The 22,455-nt window shown below is 42.3% G+C and overlaps 2 protein-coding genes across 2 annotated transcripts; one reads left to right on the forward strand and one right to left on the reverse strand.

The window, feature by feature from the left end:
* Positions 1–6,718: 6,718 nt before the first annotated feature.
* Positions 6,719–7,483, forward strand: LOC136509053 (mini zinc finger protein 1-like). Its single transcript, XM_066503854.1, has one exon. It carries the CDS (start codon positions 6,936–6,938, stop codon positions 7,209–7,211), a length of 276 nt encoding a protein of 91 aa, XP_066359951.1. The 5' UTR covers positions 6,719–6,935; the 3' UTR covers positions 7,212–7,483.
* Positions 7,484–18,998: 11,515 nt separating this feature from the next.
* Positions 18,999–22,276, reverse strand: LOC136507097 (uncharacterized). The gene is made up of 4 exons (XM_066501929.1): positions 21,830–22,276; positions 20,573–21,691; positions 19,394–20,491; positions 18,999–19,298 (listed from the first exon to the last, which is right to left on the reverse strand). Exons 1-4 carry the CDS (start codon positions 22,274–22,276, stop codon positions 18,999–19,001), a joined length of 2,964 nt encoding a protein of 987 aa, XP_066358026.1.
* Between the last annotated feature and the right edge of the window lie 179 nt (positions 22,277–22,455).

The following is a 22,455-nucleotide window of genomic DNA, read 5'->3' on the forward strand; positions in this document are numbered from 1 at the left end:
TTTTTGTTTTGGTCATTTCGGGGTAGGATCAGGGGGTGTTGGGTTTCTAGCCGCTCCTAAAACTCACGTCGGATCAAATGTTTAGATACTAATAAAGAGTATTAAATATAGATTAATTATGTTGTCAAATCATAGACTAATTATGCTTAAAAGATTCATCTCGTAAATTAGTCGCAACTTGTGTAATTAGTTTCGTAATTAGTTTATATTTAATACTCCATGCATGTGTCTAAATATTCGATGTGACAGAAATTTTAATAGGACATGTAGAAACCAAACACCCCCTCGGTTATCCTCTGATTCCTCTGATTAAAAAAATATTCAATCATAAAAAAACAAAAGAATTTAGTGTGCCCTTTCTGCGCTGTCGCGACTCGCAAGCGACAAAGCAGGTTAGTATTCGCCTAATCTTGCCAGACACGGGTTGCTTTCTACGACTGGTAGTCATTAAAAACCTGCACGCCATCAGATCCATCCATGCGTGATTGGTCGCTATACCAAGACACCGAGTATCATCATTGGATTATCAATCAGGATTACATGACCAACAGTTTGACTATTGTGAATTCCAGATCAGATGCTACACCTAAACTACCTGCTATACTCCCTGGGTCCATCCCAAAACAGTACATTTCTCGTTATTTGAAGAGTCCAATAATTTTAAATTTATTCAAACTTTACAAAATAAAAGTAATACTGATATTTATAGTACGGATAAGTATTAAAGCCGTTCAGTCGATGGTTTCTACGGCTGAGAAGCCGGCTGTACCATGGCTGATAAGCTTAAGCGAACAAGACTGGGTCGATAAGTTCATGAAATATATTTTTATAGTAAACATATTTAGAAAAAATAAAGATCTATGCTATTTTCTGTTAATTTAGTCAGACTTAAATTTTTAAATTTGATTCAGATTTCAAATCTAGAGTTGCACTATTTTTAGAATGGAGGGGTACTCCACTATGCCAGGACATGCGTGTTGCCATAGGCAGATAGGCCGGGCACTATCCATGAGCACACAGAGATGCCCTTTGTCCTCCAAGTAACGACAATCATAGTCTGTCCAATTCTAGGTTTGGTTAGAGCCGAACTAAATTAAATTTGATTGAGTTTATGCAAAATATTGTCAATATTTAAGATCTAAAATGAGCATATTATAAAATATATATTTCATAAAAATATGTAATTAGATTTATTTAATATAATAAGCATTAATATTTTTTGTATAAATTTAATTAAAGTTAATATAGTTTCGCTATTATAGAATCATATTTTTTAGGACAAAAGAGTACCATTGGAATTCCATATACCATGCATGCAATACAACCTCCTTTCATTCATGGGAGGATTTAAGGGTATTACCATGTATTCCCAGGAATACCGAACTATTTTGGTACACTTTTGTGTATATATGTGTACATACTTGTATATAAATATATAATGCTATAATCTCTAGTATTTTCGCGCATTTTAGCCCAAAACAGGCAAAAAAAAAACTGACATATGGATTCGATTTTTTTTTTATGATGAAGAAGTGAGAATACCCAAATTTCGCTACTGCTTCCATTGATTCCTTCCGTTCAGTTCCGTTGAGGCTCAGTGTCTCGTTTCTGACTTTTTTCGCCTTCTGATTCCAGTGTGCCTGCAATGGCCTGCATATCCTATCAACTCACCTGTAGTAGTAGCAGTAGCAGTAACAGTACCAGAGCCATCTCATCTTTCAGTCAGTCGGTCAGAAAGCCCAGCACAACGATCGTGTCCTTCTTCCATTGGTGTCGCCGCATTGGACGCGAACCAGAAACAGACACGATGCGGTGTCTTCCTTCCGCCAATGGCAGACACGCTGGCCCTAGCTTAGCTCCACAGTCGCCCACCACGCACCATCATCTTTCCCCTCCGATTTGCCCGGTCGCTCACCGGTCACTGCATGCTCGTATGGATCCAGCAGCGATTTGACGGCCGCGGATCGGATCGATCCTCAGCCTGTGCACAAACACGCACTTGTGGTTCTTCAGACTGCTGCTCGTCTTCTTTACCTGCATTGACCCCAAGCAAGTCGCTGTCTTGCAGCTAGCGTTAGTTGCAGATGAACGCTACCCAAGCTGGCACTCATGTGTTGGATCTGTCAAATTAATGAAAAACGTCTGGGACTGGGAGCCAAGCTGGCGGAAAGGGAAGAGGGCTTCAATTGCACGCGACTTCACATGCATGCAGACTCACATCCCATCCATCCGTCCGTACTTGGCAAACGCCAAACGGACGCCAGCCAATTCCATCAGCCGGTGCATCTGCATTCATCAACCACTGTTTCCCACACCCACATGAAGGAATCAGTCCTTGTTTAGTTCGCGAAATTTGGAATTTAGGGTTACTGTAGTATCTTTGTTTTTATTTGGCAAATAGTATCCAAACATTGACTAATTAGACTCAAAACGTTCGTCTCGCAATTTTCTACCAAACTGTGCAATTAGTTTTTCTTTTCGTCTACATTTAATGCTCCATGCACGGCCGCAAACATTCGATGTGACAAGTACTGTAGCAACTTTTTGGAAGTTGGGGTGGAACTAAACAGGGCTCAATTGAAAACCAACGATTGGTTGGGGACCGTACCTCCGGACCCGGACCTTTCCTGCCTATCTATCCTGGCTTCTTCCATCTGTTTGATGATGCTAGTAATACTAGTAGCCAAGGTGAGATTTTTTTATATATATTTACGTTCAAAATATATATATATATATATATATATATATATATATATATATATATATATATATATATATATATATATATAAATAAACATGCATGATGATGAGCTGCAGAAGCTAAATTATGTTTATGTTTATATGCCTTCCTCCACTCCAGCTCCATTGACTGATGGCATGCAACAGAGATACTGTACATTCTGATCTTGGATGGCAGTGGCCTGGAAAACAGACATTCTGCTGCTGGGCAGAGGAGAGGACAGAGGGGAATGGCAGAGCTGATCCATGATGAGAGCTTCCAGTGACAGTGTGTGTGTGTGTGTGTCCCATGTTGGCGTCCTGTTGCTTGCATGATTTGATTTGATAATGATATATACAGGTGGAGCCTGCTTATTGCCTAAGACTGTGTTGATCACATTATCCACCAGCTAGTACTTGCTCTGGGAATTCAATTCAAATCATCAGGTCAAACAAATTGACCCCCTGGTTTACTAAGTGTAGTACTAGTACTAGCTAGCCAGTAGGAGTACTTGCCAATTGCCAAAGCATTTCATCCCATCCACTGTGTACTTGGCTTACTTTTTCAACATTTCGTTTAAACGCTACTCGTGCGTTTGATCCCATCCACTGTATTCTGTCATCATTATAGTATGTTCGTTCATTGTACCATTGATTGTGTGCTTCTAATTAATGATGATGACACCAATTAAGAGTTCTCTTTATGTCAAAATTTTGATCTTAGTGAATAAGGCTGATAACTGAGAAATGATTGAACTCCAGTTTGTTAGGTTGACAAAAGTCCATATATCCACTTGTCAATGGAGTTTTTGTTTTAGACTACGGAATAAAAGCATTCCTGCCTGCATCATCCAACTTGTCAAGGGAGTTGGTCTTAACTCTTATTAAGTGATGTACTGTGATTCCTAAGAAGACTAGTACAATCAATCGTCATTGCTTATTTTAAAACAAATTAAAAACTTTGGAGAAAGATTATGGGACAGTGATTCTGACATGTCGGATCTGGTTGGCACTCAGAGCCCAAGATCTATGTAGGAGGGCTAGGAATTTCTATGATCAAATAAAGTACTTCAGTTAAACATATATACTAAAAAAAAGTAGTTCAATCAAATACCGTGGTTCAGAAACAATTTCGCCATTTTTACCTGTACATTAGTTTTAGACAATGGAGATAGTAAAGTTTTCACTGTATATTAAGGAAAAAGGACATCATATACTAGCACGTAATAAGTCACCATCAGTTTTCTGATGATGTGTATTGGGAAATTAAAGAATTTGCACTGTTGTCAGGATCCTGAGAAACATTTACCATGATTCATTCCCTGTGATATCATATTGCAAGTACAAATAAGTAATGCTTAGACTTACAGCTGTACTATGTACAGGTGAACAACTTAACTGATGCAGTTGGATTATTGTTTCAAACTGAAACCAATTTAGCTTTTCTTTTTTCCTTTTCCAATTCTATAGATATTAGGAGATGAATAAGAATAATGGCATCCCCCAATTTAGCTTTTCTTTTTGTTTTCTTCAAATTCCATAGCTATTAGGAGAGGAGATGAATAAGAATAATGGCGTCCCCTACCTGGATATGTTCCCATTTCATATGGTAAAATATGTTTTTTTTTCAACACCGATTCCGCCACAGAAGTCAAGTTTGGCTACCGAAAACGACCATTCTGTATCTTTGTCACCAACGTTGTATCAACTCTACTCTATCGGTCTAGTCAATTCAACCGTGTTGTGGTAAATCTTTTTTTTCCTGATCTCTCAGCGCCGACAAAGAAGATATCATGCATCTTTCACTTACTCATTCCAGCCTCAGTCTTGAAGATGGTCATCACCCTAGCTATAATGCATTTGTTTCATGTCCATTTACCCTGTATGGAATAAATCTGCCTACAGTTCCTAGCTACATTGGCTTAGGTTTGGACAAATCAGACACGTATGCATATCACAGGTTCAAATGTGGCCAAATAGGCACAAAACCTGAACTCTGAAGAAGTAATGGTGGCCAGGCCATACCCCCACAAATGCTGTAGCTACCTCCAGGAATGCATTGCACTTGCTATGCATTCAAGTAAGCTGTTCATATCACACAGCTATACAACACCACAACATCATTGACCAATGGTGACCTGATGAACTGGAGCACATGAGCAATAAATTGAACAGTTCAACTGGTCAGATGTCAATCAGGAAGAAAATAGAGGGAAGAAGGTGGTGCAAGCAAGTGCGCAAGCGTAGAAGCCGGAGGACGAAATGAAGAAGAGTCAATTGGAGAGGAGTGCTTCTCTGTCCAACCTCAACTCATATGTGCATCCAAAGAAACCTCTTTCTCTCATGTCTATGCCTGGTTTTCTTCTTTTTGCTCTGTGTATAACTGTGCTCCTACACAATTCTCTGGATCTCCTAAATCTGACCAAATTGGATGTGCAATGTCCGTTTCTTTTCATGTTTCCTTGTCAAGATGTCGGTGTCGGTAAACGGAAACCTTTCTCTCCATATATTAGCAGCTAAACATATATGAGTGTCAAACTGTCAATCTATCACACCTCAGACGTTCTGTCAAGTCAATTCAGATCTAATCTTGTCCACTAATGGGCCTACTATTACTAAAAATGTTGGTTAGTTGGCCATGCTGGTCTTTGACAAATAATATAATAATATATATATACTAGTCATCAAACTGCCACCTTCAGTACTCTCTTCTGGTAGCAACACCACAAGATGCATATAGCCTTTTGTTACTTGTTAGTGCAAATAATTTAGCACTGCCAACAGAAATAACGACCAGCCTAGTCCATATGCACAGTGTGCCAACCTACTCACTCTGTCACTCATCAGTCATCAGCAAGAAGATTAATCCACAATAAGCAGGCATAAGAATAGTATAACCATGCAAATTTTCAATTGTTTTTAAGGATAAAATCACTAAATCAGTATGCACTAGACCACTAGTGTTGTTTAAACCAAGAAATTTCATTGTTTGGCCATAGCTTGTGATTCATCAAGTACCATTGGATTACTAACATGACTCCCTCAAAAGTCAAAATCCATCTGGGAACAAAAGTAGAATAAATTGTTAGCCCACTATATCACCGGCGCAGGTGGGTTGACCACTCACCAGTCTTGCCGACCACGGCCAAGCACGACAGACGTTGTCCGACCACACACTATGGTCAGAGGTAGAAGAAGAGAGGAAGAACAGAGCACACACACAGTATAAAAGCACCAGCGTTGGCCGGAGCTCTGTATAGAAGATGGCAAATCTGAACTCTCTTTGTTGAGTTGCAGTGGCAAACTATATATACAACTATATCAATCTAGTCCTAGTACAGCTCCCATGTTGCAACAGTTACTAGATAACACAGCAGGACTGACTTTTGCGCATGTCCCTGCTGTGGCTACAGTGTGGCAGGTGAGCCGTTCGGCGCCTGTCTCTGCAGCGGCTACAGTACTACAACAGAGAGCCTTTTCAGGTCACGTTCCCTTACTGTGTGTTCACATAAGGAAGCAGTAGATTATCTAACATAAATAAACAAGAGTGCACGCATGCATAACTATTTTGGAACTGTGCACAGACAAGGTGTAGAGCTGATTAAAAAAAATTCCGCGAGTGCGTGATTCATGAATAAAAGTAGTATAAATCCCGATCATGCTTGGTGACTCATAATCCACTTGGAAATAAAGTAAGACATGTAAACAAATAAAAGATCCCTAACAAGTAACAATTAACACACATGGCCATGAAGAAGCACGATCTCGCGCGAGATAGTGAATTCCTAACGCGTGATTCTTAACAAGGACATTGGATTACTTCATGACTCACAATACATATCTTTATTTAAAAAGGCAAATACATAAATTGCGTGTAAATTAGTGACACCTGAAACTGAAACTGACAAAATACAGCGAAAGAGTGAAAGCATTGACGTTTCGGTATTTCTTCCAAAAACAAAAGACCGTGCGCCAGGACAGCAGGTCTCCTCACTACTCTAACAAGAAAAGAAAGGTTGGTTCTTAACCCGTGATCCTCACTACTTAGCAGCTAGCTCACCCTCCTCCTCCTCCTCCTCTCCCATATAAAAAGTCCCACACCCTCCAACTCCAAGGCCGTGATTGCAATAGAGCATCTCTTCTTCTTCCTATATACTCTGATCTTCCACCTCGATCGATCAAACCCATAGCATCACCAAGGACGACTTTAAAATTATATGGGGCCTTCGCAAGATCGGCGGTCCATGGCGAACGGGACGGCGGCGAGGAGCAAGGAGGCCGCGAAGGTGGTGCACTACCGGGAGTGCCAGCGGAACCACGCGGCGTCCATCGGCGGGCACGCCGTGGATGGGTGCCGCGAGTTCATGGCGTCGGGCGCGGACGGCACGGCGGCCGCGTTCATGTGCGCCGCCTGCGGGTGCCACCGCAGCTTCCACAGGCGCGAGGTGGAGACCGACGACCGCGACTGCTCCTCCGCCACCTCCTCCGGCTGAATTCAATGATGAATCGCCGGCCGGCCGGCCCGGGTGGTGGTGGAGGTGGACGCGCTTGCTAGCTGTTCGATCTCTGCACATGCGAGAGCTAGCAGGTGGGTGCAGCATGAGGTGAGACGATCATGGGGGGCATTGAAATGATTGGTATAGTAGGTGCATTATATTCATCAACCATATATGAACCGATTTTTATTTTTGTTTCTTCCCTCTCCTTTTCTTTTTCTCCTCTTTATTTGTTCTTGGATGGTTTTCAGTGAAGAATTTTATTGTGTGATCGATGTAACATATGTGTTTGACCTTGTAAGTTGTAACTGGTGATTTGTATGTCTGTGCTGTGCTAGATGTGTATATATAAAGTCGAGTGATTTCTATGTTACTTCCATATAGAAATACAAATAGAAATGAATGAACATGCATCTTAATATATATACTCCTATTTGGTACGTACTGTCCTATGCTAGCTTTTTGTTTGGAATTTGTGTTGCTGACTGATGAATCACAAGGGCCGGGGAGGTGATTCTGCATTTTCTTCTTCTTCTTCTTGTGCTTGAGGTCTTCCTTTTTTATCCCCTCACGATGATATCTCGCTTCCTTCCAAGTCTGATCTTACTATCTTATTACTAATTTGTTTATTATGCAAAAGCTAAAGTGTGGATTACCGGAGCACTAAAGCCCCCTTTGGCACGGCTCATCCAAAACGGTTTCACTGGTGAAGCCAAAGCCAGTGAAATCAGAAAAACTGGTTTTTCCCGGCTTCTAGTTCATTTTAACCCGGCTTACAAAACGACTTCACGCTACAGTGCCTCGATTTGCGTAAAATAGATGAAGCCGAAACCGGCATAAGCCGTGCCAAAGAGGCCCTAAAGAGCTGCTGCCTGCTGCCTTTGCTTGTGCTGAAAGGAAGGAGTCCACTTTGTTTTGTTTAACTGAATAATGGGATCATCACTGTCTCATGTCTCTATTATATATGGCCTTGTTTAGATGACCCCAAATTCCAAGTTTTTTCACTCTCTCTCCATCACATCAATTTTTAGCCGCTTGCATGGAGCATTAAATGTAGGTAAAAAAAATAACTAATTGCACAGTTTAGTTGGAAATCACGAGATAAATCTTTTGAGCCTAGTTGGTCCACGATTGGATAATATTTGTCAAATAAGACGAAAGTGGTACTATTCATCGAGTTGCAAAAAGTTGCAATCTAAACATGGCCTATGTTATCCTCACAACTAGCCATGATATACGGTGCATATGTTTCATTCATCATGCTTGATCGATCATGCATGTTTGTCTGGGGATTCAGGACACTGTGAACCATATATGCATGGTTAGCCATTTGCCAGCTCCTTTTCTTTTCCTTGATTGATGAACAGAAACCATTTGTTGTCAGTTCACCGTTGGTGCTAGCTGTGCTGTTAACGACCCAATGCAATCGGATCCAAGGTTTACAATTTCAGTGAAATATCGCCTTTTTCGCTGAGGCCCGATTTTTTTTTGTATCGGTTAAATTCATCTTCCGCTCCAAAATTACACCAAACCACACTAAAATGACTCTCCATATCCTCTAGTCTTATCAAAGCCCTAAATTTCTTCAAATTTATTTAATTTTCTTACTCACACATTCAATTGCACTAGCATATGCAGCTTGCCCACCGCTAGCCCGTTGTATTACCACGGTGATATATTGTGTTATTTCGTCGATGTCATATAAATTTGTGATGGATGATGAATTAGAGAGTTTTTCTAGTGAAATGCTATCATTTTCTTTTAAAAATTAATTTGAATTTATTTAAATTTGACCTGATATTTCTGAAAAATTCATATTTATTGTCGGGGACCGAAATTTTTTTCCTACCGGTAAAAAAAAACCTTGATGGGATCAAGAAAAAGTGGAGCACTGTGCAGTAGACCTGCAGTGGCACTTGCATGCAAGTTGTTGTCAAACGTGTCGACGACATTGCCGCCATATCATGTTCGCATCGTTTTCAGTCGTCTCACCGCTGTCAGTCAGATATTGCTGCCTGCCAGTGCCTGTGGCAGTGCCTCCCATGTATGTGCACTACTGTCGGATATTCTTCAAGTCCACCCTCCACAATTTCACTACTACTACGCATTATATGTTAGTTCAGACTTCAGAGAGATTCTCAGATTAATTGCAGGGTTGCATGCATGCATGCTTGTTGCTACAGCCTATTCGTTTCGGTTGGATTGGCTTATATGTCATGGCTGAAAGTACGGCTGCTTGGTTTGGTGTGAGAGGAAAACACTGTTGGCTAACTGATAAGCCAAGACTTATAAGTCAAATACAGGCTGCTAATCGGTAGGCAGGTGGAGGATCTCTGAATCTCTGATTTGCAGTTGTTACAGTTACAGCATGGTGCTGAATCTGCTGATGTGGCCCTGTTCGCTTGGAGGAATTTTGGATGAACCTGAAGGAATTTGTGAGGGGAAAACACTGTTTCAGATAAAAAAAGAAGCGGATCAAGTCAGGTTTAAGGGCACGCGAACGGGACCACTCACGTGCAGCCCAGGCAAGGAACGGCCAGCCGGCAGGGGCGGGTCCAGCGGCAGGCCATCGATCTCCCTAATCCATGGATCCGCCGCACGAGCTGCATGCTCCGATCCGGGCATCGGATGATTGCTATGCATGCGCTCGATGCCAGCTAGCTTTAGTGTGCTGGGCTGGGGCTGGGACCCCGGTGGCCGCTGTGGCCAGGCCGGCTGCTGTGCTGTCCATCGATCGATCGACTCCGCCACATCCAAATCTTGGAACGTACGCACGCACGCACGCATGCATGGAGCCATGGACCATTGCTCACAGATCGTAGATAGATCCACTCGTGCGTGCGTGGAAATCGTGACCACCGACATGCTGCAACCTTGGTAACTTGATGGACGGAGTCACTGATCTTGTAGTAGTATCATCAGTCAAAACTGAAAAGTGAAACTGAAATGAGGTTTCTGGCAAATCTCTTCCCGTCCTTTTGGAGAGAGAGAGAGAGAGAGAATCAAATTGAATTGAGTCAACTCTCTTATCCTAGGGTCCAATCATGCTACCAAATTGCAAGATTAGTGGATTCTACAGGATTTTCAGGAAAGGACCACTAAAGATGAAATTGTTTCTTTAGGGCGTGCTGAGCATGTAAGAATGAGGAGAAGTTTACAACCATCCTAAAAAAGGCAATAGAAAGATAAACTTCACTTGTTGAAGCAACCGAGTCACCAAACAAATAAAGCAGACGTACATGATTTTTTTTTAAAAAAGATCAATATATGGGTAATATTATTTTAATAAACTTCTACAAATGGGTAACGAGTGTCACCATCATATGTGGCATTTATAGTAAAAGATTTGTTCGATAAAATTAAATGTTACAAGCTAGGATCCAATGTCAGTGAGTTGAGATCCTATATCTTTGGATGCTTTTGGTAGGGACAATGATGTTGGAAGCCATGATCTAAACATATTTTTCTCCGAAAACAAATGAATCCCTACCAAACATACATGATTATAGGATTTTGAGTTAGAATCAGAAACGTTTCCTGGATCTACTAGAAACTAGAAACTAGAAGGGCCAATTTCACCTGAGAATCTGAGATTAAGAATCAGTTTCTCCCTACAAACCTTTTTTTGGGAGAAACAAAATCGCTGCCACTTTGTAGGATACAGATTTGAATTAAATTGCATTCAACATGAAGCCATATATCCGTAGAAGTTACATTTGTTCATATGGATCCCTCTTTAGTTCATTGAGATTATGAGGGAAAGATGCATCATCCATAACAATTCCAACAAAAAACCCAAATCCCAAAATTTCTAACTTTTATTTTTTTTCTACAAAACCAGGTATGATAATGTGTCATATAGATGGTTGGAGGACATATAGATAGGGTAATTTCATATTTAAATCAAATTTAACTATGAGATCACCCCCTAGAGCAATGCAGTGCATATACCTATACCCTAGTTGAGTTGCTTCATATGGATTTATATTTCACTTATAAATATGTCCCCCACAACCAAAAACTAAGGCCCCCTTGGAAAAGCAGGCACAAGAATCAGTTTATTTTCACAAGAAAACAAGGTGGAAATCCTACATTCCAAAGGGACCTAAGTGTGTGTGAATATAGTTATATACAATAATATTTGTATGGATAATACATATATATACTCATACACATGGATACCTAAAGTGTATCGGAGATGCTAGCGCCGAACGTCTGAACGGACTCCCATGTCCGGACGCCCACGCGTGCTATCCCGTTTCCCTGCACCATGTTTCCCGCGCTGGCTCGTTATGCGTGCCCACGTGGGGCCCGCATCGCCCTAATGTCTCCCAAGCCGCCTGACCGCAAGTGAAGACCGTCTGCCGCTCGACGACGCCCCATGACTCCCCAAACAGCATGAAACACGTGCACCATGAAACACTTGAATGCAACATATGCCTAAAATAGATGAAACATCTAGAACATACACTTGCAACATATGTTTGAAAACATATGCAACATCTAGATAGAACACTTGCAACTTGCAACATGAATACACTTGCTGCAACAGAAGACTGAAACAGATGAAATATTTTAGAACATACTTTTGCAACATATGTGTGAAAACATATGCAACATCCATATCAAAACGATTGCAACATAGGTCTAGAAACAGATGAAACATTTTGAATAAACACTTGCAACATGCCTATGAAACACTTGCAACATATGCAACATCCTCGATCTACTTTTGCAACATCCATATGAAACAATTGTAACATACATCTGAAACGCCTGAAACACTTGAAACATACATATGCAACATAGGGGAGTGGAAGGCTGGCCCGGCCGATTCTGGTCATCGGGGTCGGAGACGGCGGCGAGCGGCTGCACGCAAGCACCACCGCCACCAGGGATGAGGAGCGCCATGGCCGCCGTGGGTGGGGAGGGTGCCTCACCAGGGTGGGGGAGAGCTGCCCACTCCCCTGCAACACCGTTGCGCCACCTCCATGGATCTCGCTCGTGCTCCATGGATCTTACTAGGGTGGGTGATAGGCACACCAGATCTGCGGGCATTGGGGGCTCCCGGTGGGTGAGGACGCCGGGGTGGGGGGAGGGGCGCTGTCGGGGTGGGGGAAGGAGCCGCCGGGTTGGGGTAGGGCGGTGGGAGAGAGAGAGAGCAGTAGGGAAGCACGAGAGAGAGAGGAGCTTATTGGGTAGGCGACGCGTGCAGAGCGAAGGAGAGCGAGGCGAGGCGGCCATGAGTTGATTTTGTTTTATTTATTTATTTATTAGGCGAGCGGCATGTGCGGTAGTGAGGTAAAGTTGTGGTGCATGTCACGCCACGCGTCTAGAGTGGAGTCGGGCGTCGGACGTCCTGTTCATTACCGTATACTTAGTATATAGAAAATGGGAGAGAAAAGAAAAGAAAAAGGTATCAGGAACAAACCAGCCCAGCCCGGCGGCGGCCTGCCCCCCTCTTCCACTCGCGCGGTCCACCAGCTTCCTCCCTGTTTCTTCAGTGGCGAGCTCCACTTCCACCGGGGACGTGCGCCGCCCACGCAAGCTAAGCGCCCTGCGAACTCCGCCAGGCGACAGCGCCAAGCGTGACCTCCGCCAGGCGCCAGGCCTTGGCCGTGCAGTTCAGGCCCAGAAGTTTGCTGGGCCTTGGGCCTTGGAATCGAGGAAGAGGATCGGAAATGGATTCAAGGCAGACAGAGACACGCCTGACACCGTTATTAGCTTAAAACATGACGGGGACTTAACGGGATGCTATTTTACGTTATGGTGTTTTTTCAGAGGCTCTCCGTCCAAAAACAATGTAATTGGAGAAACTAAATACTTTCAAGTTTGATCAAATTTATATACAAATATTTATGATAGCAAATAAATATTATTAGATTAATTATGAAATATCTTTCATAATAAAGTCAATTTGGAGATATACATGTGAATATTATTTACTGTAAACTTAATCAAACTTGAACTACTTTAATGGGCATGAATATCATAGTTGCATTCTTTTGTGGACGGAGAAAATAATAATATATATATAGCGGTGTTTGGGACTGCTCCACTCCACGTTTTTCAGCTACGCTCTTTGTTTTTTAGCTAAACGATTTCAGCTCCACGCACTCTGTCCGAGGAAAAAGGAGGGTCTTCTCACAACTCCAGGTTTTTGCAGAGCTACTCCATGATAAAGTTTATAAAGCAGAGTTTGTGGAACCGTCACAAACACCCCCATAGTTCAAATCTCTTGGTCTTTAATTTGTTACGTTGCATAACCAAGTTTTCCTATTTGGTGCTGGCTTGCATTAGTTCCTCTTATGGCTCTAATAATATCGTGATTGAGATGTATGCTTAGCTTTGGCTTATAAGCCATGGCTAAAAGTATTGTTGGCTGATTTAATGTGAGAGAAAAATACTATTCGTTGGCTGATAAACCATGACTTATAAGCCAAATACAACCAAACGAACGGGCTGAATGCTTACACTTCTCTCTCTGGAATACCTAGCTGCTAGAAACTTTGCCTTCAATCAGCGTACAACACAGGCACATGATGGGTAAGTACTCGAATTCTTGGTTTGAAGCTATTGCATAAATGCCTTGACACCTGTTTAGTTTTGCATGGAAGCATTAGGCATTTTTTTAAAGGACTAGGTTCGTGCTCATGCGTTGCTACGGGACAGCTAAATTTTTGTACTAAAAACACAAGGATCGCATGATAAGATAACAATAATGTAAAATTAAATAACGACGTTAAAGTGACATTTAATCCAAAAAAAAAATTCGGAAAATTAACACAGTCACGGAGAGCGCGGCGTCATGGCAGGGAGGCGGCGGATGCGAAAGAGGAGCCACGATCAACGTGGGGTGTTGTTTCCTACTGTGGGCGATCGTGGGGAGGAGGTCCCACCAGCCGGCACCGTTCATTTCGCAGGGTGGCATTTTATCAAAAACCGTTGGTGTTGGTCTACGAGGAGTGGCATTTAGAAGGAAGGGGTGGGGGGAGCATTGGGGCAAGATCGCAGGGGGCGGCATACCGGCGACCCGAGGTTTTTGTCGCACAATGTGGTTGTCCACTAGACCAGTAAACCAAGGTGCAGATGCCTGTGGTACGTGAACTTCTGTAACCACCACTTTCGGGCTGTTTGACTGATGGTTTCTGCGGCTGATAAACCGACTGATGCTGTTTTTTTTAACAGAAAATACAATATGGGAGACCCTCACTGTAAGTTTTATTAAACAAAAGGAAACAAAAACAATACATAACAAAGGTCAAATGAACAGCAAAAGAACAACAGAGAAGCTAGCCTGAGGTGGGCTGTAGGACTAATCTAGGGCAGCTATACAAGAAAGATACACAGGGCACTTTTTATCACTAAATCTATGGGCCTACAGTCTAGCTTCTTCATAGAAGGAGCTTTTCCAAGAACCAAAGGATGGGCGACCTCTATCAAAAATAAAATTATTTCTTTTCTTCTAAATTTGCCAAGCGGCAATGATGAAAGTCTCTCCATAAAGAAGGGGTCCTGATATTGAAGCTTGACGTGCTGCATCATTTGGAAGAATTCCTTTTTGAAGTCCCAACTTATTTCAAGAGATTGCCAACAGGCTTGGCTAAAGGGGCAGATGAAGAACAAATGAAACGTAGATTCCTCAATATTGTTGCTGCAGAGGACACAATTATAGATATTTTCTTGAAGCCTTTGTTTTTTTCTTCTCAGAATGTTTCTTGTATTTAGTCTATCCACCAGGAGAAGCCATGAGAAGACTCGGAGTTTGTTGCAGCATTTAGAGTTCCAAATCCAGAGAAAAGGAGCCGGAAGTTGTATGTTCTTGTAGGGAAAGTTGTAGCACTTCGAGAAGGAGTAATTCTTGCTTCCCCAAATGTATTACCAAGAATTCCTATTTTGTTATGAGAGAAAAACACTCTACCATGGCTGATAAGCCGGGCTGATAAGTTCAAGCGAGCGTACTTGCATACTTGAGAGCTTGACGTGCAAAGAAGAGTGTGTGGATATGATGTAGATCATGCCAATTGTAGTGTTGCCACATGGAATTCTATTGTTTTTTATATAACCCTCCTCGATCTTGCGGCGTTCTGCCTCGCGCTGCTTCTACAGCCGCCGGATCTTCACCGCGTCATGCGCCGTCCCCACGTACCCATCGTCGGCACCCTCGCGAGCAGACCAGGGGCAAGCTTGAATCAAAGTAGCAAAAGCTCCCTAATTGGCACCCTCGCGAGGAGACCAGGGGCAAGCTCGAATCAGAGCAGCAAAAGCTCCCCAATCAATGGGATCTCTCCCCTTGCTGCACCCGGATCGGTGGCCGCGTGGCGGCGGCAATGTAGCTGTTTGGGAGGCGGCAGGCGGAGCGAGGGAGAGGGCGCGATGGTTCAGGTGGAGGGGTGAGCGTGGGATTGGTTGTGGGAGCGTGATTGGCGTGATCGCATAGGCGTGCTTGACTTCGCATGCTTTCCACCGGATGTTGGATCGCACAGGACCGACAGCTTTCCTTCGTGGATGTGGGATCGCACGGGCTGACAGGAAGGTGAGGCGAAATTTTGTCACTCAAAACAGCGTCCACTCTTTAATCATTTTAGTTGTGATTAGAGTTACATGAGCATCAATGATTAGGCCATGTCTTATATATTACATCTGATCAGAGGCAATATTTTATTTAAATATTTATAGTCATCTCCCTTCTAACAGATAAACTCAAGCCCAACAGATCACCAGTTACACCGTAAGTTTTTGAAAGTGAGGATGTGACACCAGGACTCTCTTGCATTGCAGCAAGAGAAGCACACAACAGCAAAAAATAAAAAAAAATAAAAAAATCTGTTTGCTAATAAAAAGCAATGAACAGACATATAAGCGTGTAAAAGAATCATTACCTTTCCTGTTTTATACTCCTTCATGTACGATTTTATTTGCAAGTAGATGAAGAGTTAACTTGCTTGGCCTGTGAACCAATGACCACCCCTTTTACATAACTCAACTTTTATATCTGACAATACATAGGATCATGAGCATATACATGGTTAATATCACACATGGAATTGAGACTGTTACCAGATATGTAACGGTTCAACACAGGAATGCAAAATATCCTTTACATGGAGAGGTGGACTGCAAGACTGAGAATGTTGATTGCAACCGCTTGAATGAAACAATGAAAGAATGAGAGTGTGAATGTTCTTTTGTAGGTTGGGAGTTTTCTTGCAACAGCTGAATATGACTGGGAGCTTTGATAAGATTATGTGTGGGGTTAGTTATCAGAGATGTATTGATGTCTGATTTTCACTTATATGAATGGAAGATCAGTGAAGCGCATTTGATACATGTATAGACTGGGAACAGTTTAGTGTGTTCTAGAATTTTTTATTAGGATATACAAATCTGTGGCCCACTTAGATTACATTGACTTGTTGCTGGTATTTGTCTGTGCATCTTCTGAATCTCTTTTGCAAGATAATGAACAGGTCAAGCAAGCAAGACTGCAGAATAGCCTTTTCATGCGGTGGTTTAAGAGACACAATGACGATTATGATCTCACCTTCACTTGATGATTGGCTAACATGACCGTGGTAATAAAATTGCATATGCAGTAAAGAGCTCTTTTCCCTCTACTGGAGGAGGATGACTACGTTGTCCATAGTAACCTCCTGTAAATTATCCAAACCATGACTACATATATACCAGAGATAAATATTATAGTAATACAAATACAAAAACTGAGACCAGTTATCATAACTAAAAAGGATCATCCTGGGAAATATCTAAATGCTTGCATTACTGATTCATTCTTATAATTAGTTCAAAATGTTACACAAGTTTAAGACCTAGATGTTTATTGACCTGAAAAATCATTGTTCTCTCAATGGACAAACAACAAAGATTTAGATCCAGATATTTAGTTATTTGGGAAAAAAAGATTTAGAACTAAAATTCTTAGCCATATGATTATTCCATATTGTTTATTTACATGAAAATATTAATATTCAGTGCTCTAGAAAATATTTCATTAACATAAAGAATATTGTTCCCATTATTCCAATCCTATTCCTGTATAAATAGTACAACAAGAAACAATTACATTGACTTGTGCTGCAGCAATGCAGCCAAGCAAATTATCACAAGCCTTGTTTTTGGGAAGCCTGACTGCAGTCTATTTCTACGCAGCTAGCTCCATCAACATTCATATATGCCTTGTAATAAGATGCATAAATTAAAACATTTGGTCTCATAATTATGGGGAATCTTAACATGAAAGCTACAAAAAAGATTCTCTGTTCTACATAGGATGTTGATTACATCAATAATATTACCACATGATAGGACGCCTGAATTCTAAACTCATACTATATGAAAAAGAGAATAAGGCAATTGCTGAATCCTAGAGCAGCGGCGGACCCAGTAAAGCGCATCAACTTTAGCAAAAAAAACGCATTTCTTAGGCATACTACATACAACAAATTGTAATTAGATGAGATCTGAATACATACCCAGATTGATTAAGTTAGGGTTTAGGTGCTCAGCTTCGCACAACAGGGAGTGCAGGATGCGACGCGATACCTGGTGGGTGCTGGTCGTCGGCGACGGAATTGAATCACACCCTCACGAGCAACCGGCTAGGGTCACCGTGGCAATTGCACCCGCGGTCAGGGGAGGCACGTCCCCAGCTAGGCCGCCCCAGAGGTCGCCGGCGAGGCGGTGCAAGTGGCGTGTGGCGGTGGGGATCGTCGCCGCTGTCGTTGGAGGCGTCGTGGGAGGGGAGGGGAGGCGCTGCGGCGGCCGGGGTGGCGGCGGTGGGAGAGGATGGAGTGGAGCGCGTGATGTGGTTTGTTTTGAAAAGAAATCGCATGCAGCAGCAGACCGACGGGGAGAGGATAAGAGATCGCATGGGGATGCATGGGAGCGAGCGGCTTTGGCGTCGCACCTGTGGACGAAATAGTTATGAATGTTTTAGTTGTAGAGATAGGGGTTGAGGGAGTGGAGAGGGTCAGGGCAAAGAATTAAATGAAAATCAGAAATTGATCATCCACTTGCTGATAGAGAGTGCAATCGCTACCATACAAACTACATTCACTGTACTGCGCGCCAGCAGTGAGTATTTGACAGTGATAGCCCTAGCGTTTTGCTGCCGGTTGCTCACCCGGCAGCTAGTGATGCCTATTTCAGAAAATCGATTATGTTCGACGAGCCTCTGAACGGACATCGAGTACGAGAAGGATCAAAATATGAAATTCTAATTTGGTTCTAATAAAAGTGGGCAAGAAGACATTTACCACCTCTGAATCCACATGTGCTATCTAATCCCTGGTTTAGATTAGGTCCTCTTTATTTTGCACATATCTATATCCACATATATCTCTCTTAATATTAAGGGTTAAGTACACTTTTCAACCTTGAACTTACACAGGAGTATGAATGTGGACCTCCAACTATGAAACCAGGCAAAGGAGGCCATCCAACTTACAAAACCAGACACTTTTCAACCCTGAACTCAATCCACCCTGGTTTCACAGATTACAGTCCATAATTAACATCAATATGGATAGCAGAATAGTAATTGAAGCCAACAGCATGGCATAGATATCTCAAAATACAAATTCCATAAGCCAACAACATGGCAATGACAAGTCTTCACACATAGGCCAATAGTTAAAGGGTCCCATAATTAAATAAAACAACATGACTAACAGAGTTCTCACATGATAGCATAGTAATAGAGCAACAGAGTTTGACATACACATGGATAGCATAGTAATAGACCAGACACTTTAAGTCATAGCTTCATATCTTCTTGCCACTCCCGGATGATGAAGCGCCACGAGCAGGAGGAAGCAAGTACTGCTGGAACTTTGCCGGTGTTTTTTTCTTTCTCTTTGATGGTTCTTGAGCACTGACTTTTGCCGAGGCTGATCCAGAGCTTATATGTACTGTGACACTAGAGCTTGCTTGAGATAATGGTAATTGTGCCTTGAGGTTTAGTGTAGCAGATCCTCCTTTGTCTGTAGAAACTTTAGCTACAGCACTAGTTCTTGTCACACTCCCTTGATTTATGCCAATGAACTCCTTTCTCTTTTTTTGTGGCTACAGACAAATAAGATTGAGTCATTAATTGCACTTTGTTAAGTGCAAAAGAAAAGTTGTGCATTGTTGAAAGAAGGGTAAGAAAGTAGGCTAACCTGAGATGTTTCAGTTGAAGTGCTCAAGTGCAAACTTCTTTTCCTACTGTTGTCTACAACTCTTGCACTAGAACAACTTTGTTGTCCACTTGACATTTTCACAGTTGCAGATTTAGAAGGACCAACAGGTGTTGATATTCTCACAGGTGCAGATTTAGAAGGACCAGCAGATGTTGACATTCCATTTCTCTTAGCACATGATTTCCTGTTGTGCCCAACTCCTTTGCAACTCGTGCATCTGATAACTGTGCCTACCTTGGATATCCTGTAGGGTTTAGGCTTCTCAGTTGACTCCCTTTTCCTCTCTTTCTTGGGCTTTCCTGGAAGTTTAACATATGGTGGAGCTAGAGGCTTTTCCCTTTCTGAGATGGGCCAGTTGTGCATCCCCTCTACTGGCTGTAGGTAGTGACTGTAGGTTTTCCTAAATTCAGAAACTGAAAAGCATGGTGCTATGTAGTCTTCTAAGCAATGTGTGACGAAGTAAATGCAACATATTGCATGTGGACATGGCAAACCAGCCAGCTGCCAGTACCTGCAACTACAGGTTCTTGCAGTGAGATCTACAGTCCACCTATGGTCATAGTGCACTACTTCATACTTGTCATTGCCATTACTAATTGCATGACAGTAACCAGATTGAGTGATGTACACATTGAGCTTCTTAAGGATGTTTGGACAGATCATAGTGGGCCATCTATCAACTTTGGTGCTATTATCTTGGATCCTCACCATTACCTTCCTTCTAATCATTTCAAGCATGGTGATGATAGGGTAGAATCTGGCCTCCACTATCCATTTATTGAATGATTCACAAAGGTTATTGTCTACTGAGTCACAGTAAGTGCCTAACCTAAACCATGCCCTGCTCCAGTGACTTGGATCTGTGTTCATAAGTGCTTGTGCTCCTTCTCTAGTGAACTGTGCCAGTCTAGCCCTTGCCATGTTGAATAAAAGTGGGCATGATGCCTTAGCACATCTCCACCACCTCTTCTGCCATTCCTTCTTCTTGAACTTTTTCCTCCAATTGGCATACAAGTGCCTTGCACAATTCCTATGCTCCGCCAAAGGAGCCCAGTGCTGTATAGCATTAAGTATTCCCTGTGTACAATGAACCATGTGAGATTAACACTACTAATTAGACTCGTAGGGCTGCAAAATAAATAGTTGAGAATATCATACCTTCTGTTGATCAGAGATGAACACCCAGTCTTCCCCAGTACCAACTGATAAATCTCTAAACAATATATCACAGAACCAGTTCCACGTGTCATTGTTCTCTTTTTCGACAACTGCCCATGCAATGGGATACATCTGATTGTTTGCGTCTCTTCCAACAGCACATAGAAGCTCACCATTGGTGGCGCCTTTGAAAAAACACCCATCAAGGCCCACTACTTTCCTGCAGCCTGCAAGGAATCCTTTCCTGCAAGCATCTAAGCAAATATACATCCTCTCAAATATAGGCATCCTTTCTTGTACCTTCACTATCACAGTGCTACCTGGATTGCTTCTCAGCAGTTCTAACTGATAATCCAAAAGCCTCTGGTACTGACCCTTTGTGGCATCAAGCATCTTCTGCAATACAATTTTCTTTGCCCTCTTGAGCGTTGCAATGCTAACATCAGCAAACATCTCCTCTTGGACTGTAACCTTCATAGCTTCAAGACTCCAAGTTGGATTGGCTCTTATCATCTTCTCATATCTCTCTGCTATTCTCCTTCCAGTGACCATTTTGTTATCTCTCCTTGGTGGACAGCTATGTTCACTCTTGTAGCTTGAAATCTGCCAACTAGTTGTAGTGGAATTTATGGACAGCAAACAAACCCAGGGACAAGTTGGCCAGTCACACTTTGCTCTCACTCTATCACCCTCATCTTTGACAAACTTGATCACCTTCCTCTCAGCTAAAGCATACTTAATGATAGCTTTCTTGAACTGTCTTTTACCATTGAACTTCATCCCCAAACTAAACTTGGGTACCAGATCTTTCTTGCTAAACCTTGGATACTTGCTCTCCTTTCTAACAAGTCCATCGGCATCACTTCCCAAGTCCTCAAATGACTCATCTTCATCACTACTCTTGGCATAAGGTGTCATATTGCCTTCATCGTCTATTACAGTGCAATCTCCGGTTTGTGTTGATGTACCCCCAATAAATATGTCATCTAGCTGTGCTGTTTGACCAGAACTCAACTTCTTCTTGAATTCTTTGAACCTCCTAAGTATCTCTTTGGCTTCTTCATCTTCTTCAGAGCTGCTATCATCTCCAGCAAGGAACTCACTGTCAGTGCTTGATATCTCATCACCAGGATTGGCAGCAGCACCATGACCAGGACAAGCATTGCCCGCATGACCTATTTTTATTTGTTTGTGTACAATGAGTCCTGACTGAGGACTATATGGCACAATATGTCTTGCTCCAGACCCCAAGTTTGCATCTTGAGGAAGTGCTTCTTCTTCATCTTCTATGCCTGCTTTGTCTTCAGACTCTACATCCATCTCATCCTCATAATCAATTTCTTCGTCTTCACTGCCAGTGCCAGCTTCATCATCTGATATTTCTTGTGCAATTGGTGCCTCAACATATACTTCTGCAAACAATCCTTCATCGGTGCATCTCAACATATCTAGGCATGCCTTGTCATCAACTAGTGCTCGCAATCCATCGTGTAGTTCCCTCCCTGGAAATAACCAGTGCAACAGGGTGCCATCCAAAACAGTGCAGTGGTCTTTCAGATGCCCAATTAATTCAGGAAGGGAGACTTTGTCATGGTCAATGTAGGACATGGCCACGGTACCACCACAATAGTGCATTTTCTTCCCATCATGAAGGAACTCCCCATTGTAATGGAACCTAACATTCAGCTTCTCCGACCAATCCATGTGTCCTATATAAACAAACAAAAACAAATGTATAAACAATGGATCCAGAGACAAAAAGAGGGATTAAAATAGCTCAAATCCACCAAACTGTGCCGCATTAAGCAACTGTCGATGCATAAACTACTCTACAGACAGTAGTACCAATCCCTAAGATTAAACAACACTACCAAGTCCCTATG

The sequence above is a fragment of the Miscanthus floridulus genome, chromosome 15 (assembly GCF_019320115.1).
Source record: "Miscanthus floridulus cultivar M001 chromosome 15, ASM1932011v1, whole genome shotgun sequence".
Classification (NCBI taxonomy): Eukaryota; Viridiplantae; Streptophyta; class Magnoliopsida; order Poales; family Poaceae; genus Miscanthus; species Miscanthus floridulus.